This window comes from Bombina bombina, chromosome 3, assembly GCF_027579735.1.
Source record: "Bombina bombina isolate aBomBom1 chromosome 3, aBomBom1.pri, whole genome shotgun sequence".
In the NCBI taxonomy this organism is placed as follows: domain Eukaryota; kingdom Metazoa; phylum Chordata; class Amphibia; order Anura; family Bombinatoridae; genus Bombina; species Bombina bombina.
Window position 1 is genome coordinate 349,885,668 of NC_069501.1, and position 14,246 is coordinate 349,899,913.

Below are 14,246 nucleotides of genomic sequence, written 5' to 3' on the forward strand. Positions count from 1 at the left end.
TTGATGATGCTTTACAGGTTAATAAATGCTGACATAGGATCACTCAGAACTGTGATTCTCTGGCATCTGTAGTCTCTAATCTGTTCCTCTGCACACAAGTAGTGTCTTGTCTGTACGTCTTCCACCTCTCTATGCATCTGTGCCCTGCATCTGACAGATACCCAGTGAGAGCTTACATGAATATCCACTCGACAAGTCTGCCTGAAAGTGGAACTAGTCCTCGCTCTAACAGCACATGTGCAGTCATTTCTGTTACTCACGAACATAGCAGTTCCCAAGGGCACAAGGCACCCAGCTGTCTGTCCCAAGGTTTTTGTCAAGACTGAAATGATGAATTTAGGCATGAAAAGGACATCCAAAACAAGGATTCAGCTTAACGAGGAATTCAAGTATTTATAAAAAGAGAGAGGATTTAATTTATTCTATACATACATATTACCTATAATTAATAAAGCAGGTATTGCAAATTATCTGCATACATAATAAATGTTTTAAAAACCTTTTTCATTTTGTTAACAAAATTGTTCTTTGTTTTCCAGTGCATTAACACACCTCTTGAAAAGTCTTCTAAATATGCTTAGCTTATGCCCATTGGTGTAGCCAATAAGAAACAAAGCATATCTATTTACAAATACATAGAACATATTCTGCTATCTGAAGAACAGTGGAATGTGAAATATTTACAGTATATACATAGGGGCCGATTTATCAAGGCTCGCCGGAAACAGTAGTTATGAAGCAGTGGTCTAAAGACCGCTGCTCCATAACTTGTCCGCCTGCTCTGAGGCCACGGACAGAAATCAACCCGATCAAATACGATCGGGTTTATTGACACCCCTGCTAGAGGCCGATTGGCCGCGAATCTGCAGAGGGCGGCATTGCACCAGCAATTCACAAGATGATAAATGTCGGCATTCATCGATGTGCAGCGGACATGATACGCTACATCGTATCATGTCTGCTCGCACTAGGATAAATCTACCCCATAGTGTGTACATCTGTATTTATGCATTTATATGTGTTTATATGTCTGTAAATCATATATACATATATCACACACACATATATACATACATACACATCTTTAGACGTGTATGTATGTTTATGTTAAAGCCCTTTGGCTGCCTTTTTGTTTTCTGATAACTTTGAGCCCTTATTACTTGTGTGCAATTTTTTTAAAAATAATTTTAATTAGATAGTGTTATTATAAATGTAACTATACTTTGGTAAATTTATTTTTGATGCATTTTGTGCAACTTTTATGTTTCGCAAAACTGTCAACCAGAGCTCTGAAGTTCCGGTAATTATTCTAGCATAAATCACGATTTCGCTCATGCGATCATGTTTAGTTTCAGCTTGTAATACGGTAAGCCTGACAAGTGTAAACCCCCACAATAAACCCCTAATCTTTCGGGTGCAAATGTTTGCGCTCCACTCATAATCTAGCCCATAGTTAAAAGCAGCTCCAGAGCAGCAATGCACTACTGGGACCTAGCTGACCACATCTGGTGAGACAATGACAAAAGGTGTATGTGTGTAGCTACCAATCAACTGCTAGCATTGCTGCTCCTGAGCCTACCTATGTAGGCTTTTAAAAAAAAGGATACCAAAAGAACACAGTAAATTTGATACTAGAAGTAAATTGATATGTCTCTTTAATTTTTATGATTTTTTAGAGCAGTGCTTTCCAAACTGTGTGTCGTGACACATTAATGTGATGGCGGCAGTGTGTAAGCGTGTCCCTGCTTCAGCACAATTTTATTTTAGTTTCCGACTTTCCGCCTGCCTGCTACACATATCACGTGATTGATACCTAGTGGGTCACAGATCATCTTAACCTATTGGCGCAGCACAGCGGGAACTGAATCTATTCCCATTGGCGGCTTTGGCAGCACATTGGCTCCAGACTGCGCTTGTAATTTCCTCAATCAGCTCGTGACTGCATATGTAGCCAGTGAGTGGGATAGCAGTGTGTTTGCAGCGCGGGCAGTAGTCAGTCGGACTAGGGCGGCAGCTTAAATGCTGAGCTTAAGTCAGAAGTCAGAGTGGGTTTTCTTTCTGCAGCTAGCTCCCAGTAGTGCATTGCTGCTCCTGCTCTTGATATATGGATAGGAAGTGGAAGCTTAAAAATGCTTGATGATAAAATGTGAGTGTCTTTATCTAATATTCCAGTTCATCCCATTAACCTCATACATCCCATTAAAATAGTTTTTATTTCTTGCACATACTTACTGTTACTTGTAAATACATTTAGTTATTATATAATTTATGTATATGTCCGTATCTCTTAAAACAAGTTAGTTTAATCTCCTGTTTGCTAGAACAACTGACTTACTGTGTCGCGAAATGATGAAGGTCTAAAAAAAGTGTGTCACCAACATGAAAAGTTTGGAAAGCTCTGTATTAGAGCCATAAAAGTTTAATTTTGTCTTTCATGTCCCTTTAAATTGAAATGTAAATCAGCACATTCCAGTATGAATAGACACCATTTTTTTTTTTTTTTAATACACTTGTTTTAGGTAAAAATCTATAACTGTTTCAATGTTTGTCTGTACTGTACAGGTGCACATGCCTAATGCAACCATATGCAGATATTATGCCTGCAGTATTGAGTTACTATATAACACAAGTAGACGCGCTGTCAGAATGTGTATAACTTCCTGAACCCTAACAGGGACTCGTTGTTTGCAGAAGCAAAACTCCACTGTTCAATTGAAGAACAGTGACACTCTATACAGGAATAAAAATAACTATTAAAAAAAACAACACACTGCAATAGTCAAAAATGACCTAAAATGTCTATTTAAGTATGCAAATATGTTGTGTCTCACTAGGGTGATAATCTGCCCACAGCAGTGCCAATACCACCAACAAGTAAAAAATAAATACCAATCGGTAGAACTTTTACAGAACTGTCAATAATAAGACAAATCTAACTTGTCGCGCTTTCTTTCATGGCAGTTATGGTATCACCTGATGTGTATGGAATACATAAAAAACCACCAACTTTCTGCAACAACCCATTAGGTTTTAAAGAGACATTGTACTATAGATTTTTTTTTTTGCATAAATGTTTTGTAGATGATCCATTTCTAAAGACCATGTGGGAGTGTTTTTGTAACAATTTATATTTTTGCTTATGTTTTTTAATAACATTGTGCTGATTTTAATACTCTTAACCAAGCCCCAAAGTAGCAGATGTAGATTGAAGTCTACAGATTCCTGCTGCTCCTGTTTGTGTATTCTGTCTTTACATATGCAGGGAAGGGGGGAGGGTCTGCTCTTCCTGCTTTTCCAGACCCTTTTAATAGGTGTCCCAGCCTAACCTTATCAACAGTGCTAAACTGGGAGCTTCTAAGTAAGTTTTTAAAAGGTTTTATACTGGATTTTTAGATCAGTATCTGTGCATATTCTTATTTATAGTAGTGTGTACGTAACATGTACACTGTCCCTTTAAGAAGCAACAAGGATAATATAAGGTAAGGCTGCTGCATTTAGAAAGTTTTCGCTGATCTCCTGACATTATGTAATGCGCCTAGTAGGATGACTAAGGGTTTACCCCACAAAAGAATAAAATTAGACTTCAAAGACCTGGGCTGTTGGTAGCTGTACATTTGGCCATTTGTGATTAAGGAGGTCATCATAAGATATATATTTAAAAATATGTTCAAAATTTAGAAGTGAGTCAGTCAATAATTTTGCTTTGGGATACATGGAAAATAAATCAAACATTAAAAACACAGAACTTGAAGTTAAGAACTGTGGCTTCCAGGATCTATCTAGTGGTACATTATATTAATACTTGTCTTCCATTTTCTCAAGTATTTCCTAACAACATCAATTGCTCATTTGACACTGATTAATGTGTTTGTCAAATGTAGTCAACTATCAACTACTTGTTAGCATGACTTGGCGCTCCCAACACTTGTTCCTTCCTAGCATCAATAAATAGTTAATCTAGTGTGCATGTTCTGCATCTTTCCTTTTCTATTCACCATCACTTAAACTGTACATTTGATGTAATCTTTAATTTTATTTTTTTTAAGAAAAAAGGAAGAGATTCCTGGAACAGTAAACACTAAAAGGTCAGATTACAAGTGGAGCGCTAAATATCACTCATGGAAGCAATATTTGCGCTCCACTGTGTAATACCAGCACACGCTAATGTGCGCTGGTATTACAAGCTCACATGTATACACTATTATATATATACCCATATATATATATATATATATATATATATATATATGTGTGTGTGTGTGTGTGGGAAAAAAGGTAGTTGAACTGTATAAAAAGGAAAGGTATATAAAAAAGATATCCAAGGAATTGAGAATGCAAATCAGTAGTGTTCAAACTCTAATCAAGAAGTGGAAAATGAGGCGTTCTTTTTGATAACATACTGCATTCATCTTGCCATCAATTCTGACCAAATTTCCTGTGCCTTTGTAGCTCACACATCCCCAAAACATCAGCGATCCACCTCTGTGTTTCACAGTAGGAATGGTGTACCTTTCATCATAGGCCTTTGTTGACTCCTCTCCAAATTTAGCGTTTATGGCTGTGGCCAAAAAGCTCAATTTTGGTCTCATCACTCCAAATGACTTTGTGCCAGAAGGTTTGAGGCTTGTCTCTGTGCTGTTTAGCGTATTGTAACCGTGATACTTTTTGGCATTTGCGTAGTAATGGCTTTCTTCTGGCAACTCGACCATGTAGCCCATCTTTCTTCAAGTGCCTCCTTATTGTGCATCTTGAAACAGCCACACCATATGTCCTGTATTTCACCTTAAGTTATTTGTGGGTTTGTCTTTGCATCCCGAACAATTTTCCTGGCAGTTGTGTCTGAAATTTTCGTTGGTCTACCCGACTGTGGTTTGGTTTCAACAGAACCCCTCATTTTCCACTTCTTGATTAGAGTTTGAACACTGCTGATTTGCATTCTCAATTCCTTGGATATATTTTTATAACCCTTTCCTGTTTTATACAGTTCAACTACCTTTTCCCGCAGATCCTTTGACAATTCTTTTGCTTTTCCCATGGCTCAGAATCCAGAATCGTCAGTGCAGCACTGGATGAAAGATGCAAGGGTCTGTCAGGAGTCCAAAAACTCATTGACCTTTTATAAACACACACTAATTACAAGAAAACAGATCACAGGTGAGGATGGTTACCTTTAATAGCCATTCAAACCCCTTTGTGTCAACTTGTGTGCATGTTATCAGTCCAAAATCACCAGGGTATGTAAAATTTTGATCAGGGTCATTTGGGTAGTTTCTGTTGTCATTATGATTTAAAAAAGAGTAAATGGCTTCAGCCAAACACTAACAATGAGTGAAAGTAAAGTTTTTGTGTTATCATTCATATTCTCTGAAAAATATATATTTTTTTTATTATTTTGTTATTATTATTATTTTATTCTCCCCTAATTTACCCCCTCTTTCCTTCTGCACCAGTAAAAAAAAAACTTGCAAATTTAGGTCTCTTGGTACCCTGGACAGTTAGAGGCTTCAACAACAATGACTGATTTGCCAACCTCTAGCACCTACCAGAACTGATTTTGATATAAGGGTTTTTTATGTACACATCCTGTGTCTAAAAAAAAAATAATACAAAAAATACTAAACACAGCATAAACACACCCTCTTCCCGTTGTCATTTCAAGATAATTGCAGTGTTCTACCCTTGCATAGACAAAGCATTAGTAAGTGTTATTAGCATACTATATTAAGAGTAGAATTACTGAATACTCCAAAAGTTATAGGTCAACTACAAACTGTTTACAACTCACTACTGTAAATATTATTAGGGCGTCAACAAAAATTACAACCTAGTGTTGATGAATTACGTTCATAACAAACTTATCACTAATCTATAATGTCATATTAATCTAGGCATGGAAGTGTCGTTTATTTACTTCTGAATGGCAGACAAAATGTTTATGTCTACATATGGGTATAGCAAAACATTTATAGACACTAAATAGATTACTGTATAGCGTATCCGAACATTCCCCCACTAAAAACTTCAACTACCAGTGTAGTTGAATCATTAAACATTAAAAATTCATAAACAATAAATGCAATCATATATGTGTGTCTGTATGTGTATATATATATATATATATATATATATATATATATATATATATATATATATATATATATATTTTTATGTCACTAATATTCGTTACATTTTAGACAACCTGTACATTGACAGTAGTCCCTTTTCTTTAATTTTATACTGACAAGTTCAATCAGTTGAGGGGCAATAAATCCAGAAAAGGTTTTCTTTTTTAATCACAAAAGGAGATGTAAGATTGGCATCCTTTATCCCTTAGTTAATTAATAATGATCTATTATTAAAATAATTAGCAACACTACTTTGATAGACTGCAAGTAATTAACAAAGCCCGACACCCATGGATACACATAAAATCCAGACATTATTTCTGGGACAAATGTGTTTCTGTAATTTTGGATGATTAGTATTCAGAAAATATGGCATTAATTTAAACAATCACAAAGAGCTATGGTAGATTTTATGACCAGATAACTGTCATTACAGGCTCCTATAAATGGTTTAAAAGAGCTGAGTTGTTAAGTTCATCATCTGTAATTAAACATTTTAAAGGTCATTTATTAAAAAAAAAAAATTCACATGAATACTACAAATACTTTGCTGTAGCATATTAAAATGTATAATTTATTTATTTTTGTTTTTATTTTTTAATACAGATCAGTGCACAAATATCCATGGCATTATGTGTGTCTGTATTATTTGAAAGCCATATAAATGGTGCATTTTAATAACTTTTAAATGTTGAGATTATGCACTGTACCATTTAAGTTTAATTTATTTTAATTAGAATACCTTTTTTTTTTTAAATTGTTTAAGCAAACAACAATATCAAAAGCATTTCACTTAAGAAAATGTGTGTTTGGATTTTCTGGCTGCAGTGGTGAATTTTCTACAGCAGATTGATTTGCTGTAATCCACAACAGACTATTGGTTTCAAGCACCTAATTAATTTTATCAGTTTAATAATTAGCTCTTAATTATAAGAGTTTTACATTTTTATTTGGCCCATTGTCAAAGACATATTTGCTATTTATGTAATAATTTGTAAAAGGCTGCTTTTATCAATATATTACCAGAACTCTCTTTAGTATGTAGGAATTAATTGATAGTGTTATTATAAAAAAAAATGTATTTATGGGGGGGGGGGGGGGGTAGGAGTAGGATGCAGTATTTTTATCTGCTGTACTCCAATAGATATATCATATTACATTAGGGGTTGTTAAATGTATTTTAAATGCAGGTGTCCGTAAACATTTTTATAAGTCTTCAAATGTTGAGGAGCCTTCTAAAAACTTGTTTGCTTGTAAATATAAGTCTAATTATCTTAAACATTAGGACTCAGAACTACTACTTAATGAATATGCAGTATACACATAGTGGTATGATCCTACGTGTTTGTGTCAAAAAAACCCATGTGTGATGATCCTTACCTTCAATTTGTCATATCTGTCACCAAGAGCAGCCACCTGATGATCTCGGTGTCGCCCAACCAATTTACACAAGGCACAGATTAGTTGGTCATCTGTTACACAATACATGTTAACTTTCTCATCCTCATGCTCTAGGCACATTAACCCTCTAATGTGTGAGTCCGGTATAGGCTCGATTAAACGATGGCCAGTAAATGGCTTCTTGTTGGGGTGAGTTGCCTTGAGGCAGTCATCACAATATGATACTTCACAGGTCACACATGTTTTTATAGCCTCCCGTGCCTGGTCCTGGTCACAGAACTGGCAGAGGACTTTCTCACTGGACGTCATGCTGTTCTCACTATTGTAAACACGTTCTCGGCGAGTTTCACTGGGGGAATTGGGCCCACTCACAGATGCTTTCTGAAACCTATCGATGATATTCTGAAGAGTCACGTTTCGCTTGAGTCCGTCTAAGCCACGCTTGCTGAGTGTGATGACATAACGGCAGGTGGGGCACTGGAAAGCGTTAATAGATTCTACTGATTCGTTGTTGGCACAGTGGGAGACCAGGATACGATGTGCGCAGTTGAAACATAGGCTGTGAGCGCAAGGCAGCAGCAGTGGGTCTTCAAACAACTCCAGACAGATAGGGCAGGTCAGTTCAGACTCCAGTGTTTCCATCTTCAGGCAAAGCTTTCCTGTGTCGTCAGCGAAATCCAGGGAAGCTGATCAGCTATCTGGAAACACAATATAAAATTTGATTAGCCGAGAAAGCAGGAGGGGTCAGCCATGGGGGGTTGTCAACAAATACTTTTCATATTCAACTTTTTATTACCAAAAAAAACAAAGCCTAAACTCTTCTTACACTCAACAAAAGCAATTATACATTACATAGCTTAATTTATAAAGAGATAATTGGATATGCCATGGTACCAATTATAATGATGTCAGCTTCACTTTCATTTATTTTACTAATAAAATACATTTATTTTTATTATTTTTTTGCTTATGAAAAAGTCCAAAAAGTCCTGATTTTATGTCTTACTGCAGAAAAGACCATTACTCTTTAAATTAGGAAGAACATTCTGTTAACAACCTGCATATGTATCATCTGATTTTTTTTTTCTCTCATCAAAGAAATCGGACAGACATTACGTGACAAAAAGCAAAATATTTTTACAGTAAATCTTATTAATCTTCACATAGCTTTTTGTTGAATCAGACCTGTATCATCATGAGCTTTTATTAGTTAGGACTTGTTATGGATGTTTTTTCTAATGCCTAGAAAAAAATAACTAATGCCAAATTTCCTGTTATTCTTTACTGTGTGGGAGAGAGGAATTGCTTTATAAAGTGTCGCCCTACGCAGATCTCCCTGCCTTTGTACTCGTCACAGGCTCATCTCTGCCTGGAGTAGACAGCTCACCGAAGCAGAAGCAAAAGCTATGCTTCACACTCACAGAGATGTACCTCTTCGGAGTGCCACATACATAGGGTTTGTTGAACACAAGCAAGGACAGTTTCACAGGGCACAGCTGCAACACTGTAAAGTTATTTAATTTGCATGAATTCTTGTCTTTTCTGCACCTCACTGCACAAATAAAAAAAAAATAAAAAAAAACACAAAACCATGGTTCATTAAGAATTGCTCTCATTACTGATAGCTTAGGAATGAAATTTTTTCCAATGAATGACCTCCGTACAATTCAATTAGTGAAGTATTTATAGGAATGGGAATATTTTTCACGGTTGTAGAGAAACCATAAGGGAATGAATCATTTCAACAACAATGGTCAGGATAGAAAACATGTCAGTTTAAGGTTATTTAATTCCCCTTTTAGATAGATACGTAGAAATATATGGATAAAAAAATGTTTTAACCATTCAGTTGCCATTTACACTCACAGAACATGGTTAACTACTTGTAGCAAAAACACAGCAATAAATTTAGCCAATGATTTTCAGAGACAAACAAGCAATCAATGGTTTAAATCACTGATGTGTAAAACAGGCAGCAGTGATTAAACCCCTTAAAGTCAAAGAAAATTTAGATGATAAAGTGCCCGTTTTTTAAAAAAACGATTAAAAACAGGGGCACTTTAATTCATTAAAATTTACATTTCACTCGTGTTGTGAAAATACTTACCTTTTAATCCTGACAGCCGCTCCAGTGATTCCCCCGGTCAACGCAAGCTTCTTCATACGTCAGAAATAACGGATCGGTCATCCTCCAATCACGGCTTCCCACCTAGGGGAATCAGAGTCTGAATCAACAATGTGATTGGAGGAATCTGGATTCCTCATTTTAGACCCGGAAAGAGGCTTTGCGACGGGCGGAGGAAAGGATGCAGTGGCTGTCAAGAATAAAAGGTAAGTATTTTCACAACATAAGTGAAATGTAAATTTTGATGAATTAAAGTGCCCCCATTTGTAATCTGATTTTTAAAAAACGGGCACTTTATCATCTAAATTTACCTCGGACTAATTACTTTTTCTGAAGAATCATCTGTAGCCCCTATAAGCTAAGAAGGCACACTGCAACCTAAGATGAGATGCTGTCACTTTACCTCTGTGCAAGCAGTGCCAACAAATGCACAGCACCCTGATGCACAAACATAACTCCATACCACCCTTCTATCTGTGAACTTAAGTGAAGCTAAACTTTGATGAATAAAAGCCTGTCGTTTTTTAAAAATACTATTAAAAACAGGGGTACTTTCATTCATCAAAGTTTAGAAGGCAGTCATTTTGATTAAAAACTTACCTTTGTTTTTTTCACAGCCAGAGCAGCTTCCCCCACCAGAAAATCCTCTCTTCACACGTCAGTAATGACTAATCCGGCTTCCTCCAATCACGGCATGGCCTCAGGCAATGACTACCCTGGGGGGAAAGCCGTGATTGGAGGAAGCTGGATAAGTCATTGATGACGTGTGAAGAGAGGATCTCCGTGTGGGGGAAGCTGCTCTGGCTGTGCAAAGAAGAGGGGTAAGTTTTTAATCAAAACGGCTGCTTTGTAAATTTTGATGAATGAAAGTGCACCGGTTTTTAATAGTATTTATTAAAAACGGGCTTTTATTAATCAAAGTTTACCTTCACTTTAATATTTTTTGTATCTAATTTTCTCCCTTTGGTCAACAGTACTTTACTCTGAATTATGCTTTGGGAACTACAAGTTCCACCATGCTGCTTAGCTGCTGGGTGTGGTCTTTAAAACAAATGCCAGTCTCCTAAATCACAGGTAGGCTCAGGAGCTACTGATTGGTGACTGCACATATATGTCTCATGTTATTGGCTCACCAAATGCATTCAGATAGCTCCCACTAGTGCATAAATAAATTAAGCAAATTAGATAATAGAAGTCAATTGGAAAGTTGTTTAAAATCTTATGCTCTATCTAAATCATGAAATATTTTTTGGGGGGTTGTACTAAATTAATGGTTTTTATCTCAACAAATCCAAGCTAAGTTATATATATATATATTTTTATTTATTTATATGTACAGCACTTTTTCTAGCTCATTATTAAGGTTTAATTATCTGCCTGGTGGACACATTATTCTTTATTGTTCTTCTAGGAGAGGGTTTTAAAATGAGCAAGTGCTGCAATTGAATATCTGTCTCGCAGACTGGTAATGAGTCTAGATAACAATCATGACACCATAATTACAATTATATTCATATTTATGAAATAAACATCATGAAGGCAATTTATTTGCTCTTTTGTGGGGAGAAATAAGATATACTGAAAAAGTAATATAAAACTACAAGAAAAAAAAAAACTGTGCTGCAGACATACACAGGAACACATCTGAAGATGTTAATGTCATGTGACATTACATTTCTTGCTAGACATTCCTTGATAGCATGCATCTATCAGCGGGTCATTACAAGATGAGTGTTGGAATAAACAAATGAGGGGGCGGTGGGAAAATGCTAATACTTTAAGACTTAAATCAAAACATATACATCTACATGAAATCTTTATCAAAACAGCAGCTTTTTTCACTTATATGTATTTGAAAATATAATCCTCTTGCATGTCCTCTCAGAGCAACACAGGAAGTCAAAAATACTTTCTGAAGACTTGCTGTGAGTCAGTACAAATGTTTATTTTCTTCAACTCGTTGGTTCATAATAAGTCAAATTACCTTTTGAAACACCTTTTTTTTTTACTCCTATCTGAATGGCTGCAGGGCATTTTGAACAACTGAACACAACAAGGTCTATATACAAATCTGCCCCTTCTTGATAAAAACGTATTTAAAGTTGAAATAAATTAATATGCTTTGCTAAAAAGCATATCTAGATAGGCTCAGAAGCTGCTGATTGGATGCTGCATATGGATGCCTCTTGTGATTGGCTCACCTATGTGTACTGCTGTTTCTTCAACAAAATATAACTAAAGAATGAAGCAAATTAGATCATAAAAGTAAATTGGAATATTGTTTAAAATTGTATTCTCTATCTGAATCATGAAAGAAAAAAAAAATGGTTTTAATGTCCCTTTAAATATCTAACTTGGGATTTTGGCCATGATCTGAAGTTGGGCATGATCTGAAGCAGGGCTTGACAAACCCGGGTGCCAGGGAACCACTGGGTCCTTAGAATTAGGCCCTGGCACCCTGTTTTAGAGTTCCCAAGACACCAGTATAACCTCAAATTTAGCTTGGTTCAGCCGGATTCTTTGAAGGCGTTAAAGTTGTGAAATACAAGTCAGCAGGGTGCACTTTCATTTTTTTTTCTTTTTATAGAGATAATTACATGAAAGGGGAGCAAAATAAATAATGACACTAACAAAATAAATAATTAAAATATATTGCAGTGTTAATTTATTAAGCATCACTAAACATTTTATATAACAACCTCAAAGTGTTTACTGCCCCATAAAATTTACATTTTCTATTTATCTATTGCCTTGCAATATTTAGCACTCAAAAATACAAGCTTCATGTAATAAACATGTCTCAATCGCTTCATAGTGTAATATATATATATATATATATATATATATATATATATATATATATATATATATGGCACCCGTTCTGGAATGGGTGCAATGCGGCAGGCTAACACTTAGGGCTAGATTTATTAAAGCCGAGGCGGACAGGGGCAGCTCACCTGTGGCGGAGCGCAATTACCCGCAGGTATTCGCCATTGCACACTAGCGCAATTTTGCGCTTGCGTTCAATCCCGCCCCCTGCCCGCGCACAGCCAATCACGCGCGGGCAGGAGCCGTCAATCTCCTCGGTCTGACTAGACTGAGGAGATTGAATTTCGCCACCTTAGAGGTGGCGAAGAGGTTAGGGAAGCGGCGGTCTGGTGACCGCTGCTTGATACATTACGGCGAGCAAGTTCTAAATCTAGCCCTTAACAGTGGTTAGCTCACTGGTGACAAGCTCTCCGTGTGCTGGTGTATAGCATTGTTCCCGTATCGGGACAGCTCAGCGCATCAGCCACTATCATCGGTTGTATCCAGACACCACTCTGTGAAACAAGCCAGGTATAGCGAAACCAAACTGTTCAAAGTCCCAAAGTTATGGGCAAACAGAAGAAGGACAAACTCCGTATGGTAAAATTAAAACACTTCTTTAATAAAAAAAAACTGCAACGCGTTTCTCGGCCACACTCTGGTCATTGTGGTCGAGAAACGCGCTGCAGTTTTTATTAAAGAAGTGTTTTAATACCACCATACGGAGGTTGTCCGTCTTCTGTTTTCCCATATCTTTGGAACCTTGAACAGTTTGGTTTCGCTATACCTGGCTTGTTTCACAGAGCGTGTTTAGATACAACCGATGATAGTGGCTGATGCGCTGAGCTGTCCTGATACGAGAACAAATCTACACACTGTTAAGTGTTAGCCTGCTGTATTGCACCCGTTCCAGGACGGGCGCCACTTATCTTGTGAGTGCATTTTCACCTTTTTTCAAACTATATACACAGTATATATATATATATATATATATATATATATATATATATATAATATAGCAATTTTGGTGTGTGCACTCTCACCATCCAACAACTACCGCCAGGGTGCTATAAAGTGTTCAAATATATCGTCGGTAAATAAGCACTCACTGGACTTCAGCCGTCTGTGTTTAGTGAATATTTATTAGTGACGTTTCGGGACAAAACACAGTCTCTTCTTCTGACAAACAAAACTTGTGAAAAACAAACTTTTAAAGGCCTTTGAAACCCTCCCCCTCAGCGCATCCAATCCTGGCTGTCTGTGTGCAAAAGAATCAATCAAAGTGATAGGCTAACAACATGCTATTGCAAATAGACATAGACACAAATTCTGTGTTAATATTCAAAACATGTTATATTGTGGACAATGTGAAATATATGTGTTTGTATGTGTACACATATCCCAAGGCCTGCAGGGGATCTGGTTTAAACAAAGTTAGAGGGAAAACAGCCTGATCTTTAGTTACGTGATCCCTTCATTAAGGGTTCACAGAAACAAGCTCAACCAATTACCATCTCAGGGGTACTATCCAATCACTAAGCTTAAGCCTTGTGGTCAATACACCTACTGGGTCACCCCCCTTTATTCCATTTTGTTACAAGGTCTCAGGTGTGAATAGCTCTCACACTCTCTCATACTGGTAACTGGAAGTTCAACATGGCACCTCATCGAAAAGAACTCTCTGAAGATCTCAAAAAAAGAATTGTTGCTCTACATAAAAGATGGCCTAGGCTATAAGAAGATTGCCAAGACCCTGAAACTGAGCTGCAGCACGGTGGGCAAGCAGT

General features: G+C 36.7%; 1 protein-coding gene across 3 annotated transcripts in view; it reads right to left on the minus strand.

Annotated features, from left to right (window-relative positions):
* Positions 1-14,246, minus strand: part of MID1 (midline 1) — a 297,353-nt gene that overhangs the window by 223,461 nt on the left and 59,646 nt on the right. For 2 of the 3 annotated variants that reach the window (XM_053706460.1, XM_053706461.1), the window contains exon 2: positions 7,506-8,224. The exons of the other annotated variant lie outside the window; for it this stretch is intronic. In XM_053706460.1, coding sequence (XP_053562435.1) covers positions 7,506-8,168 — 663 coding nt within the window. In that variant the 5' untranslated portion in view covers positions 8,169-8,224. The remainder of the gene's footprint in view (positions 1-7,505; positions 8,225-14,246) is intronic. 3 annotated transcript variants of the gene reach the window in all.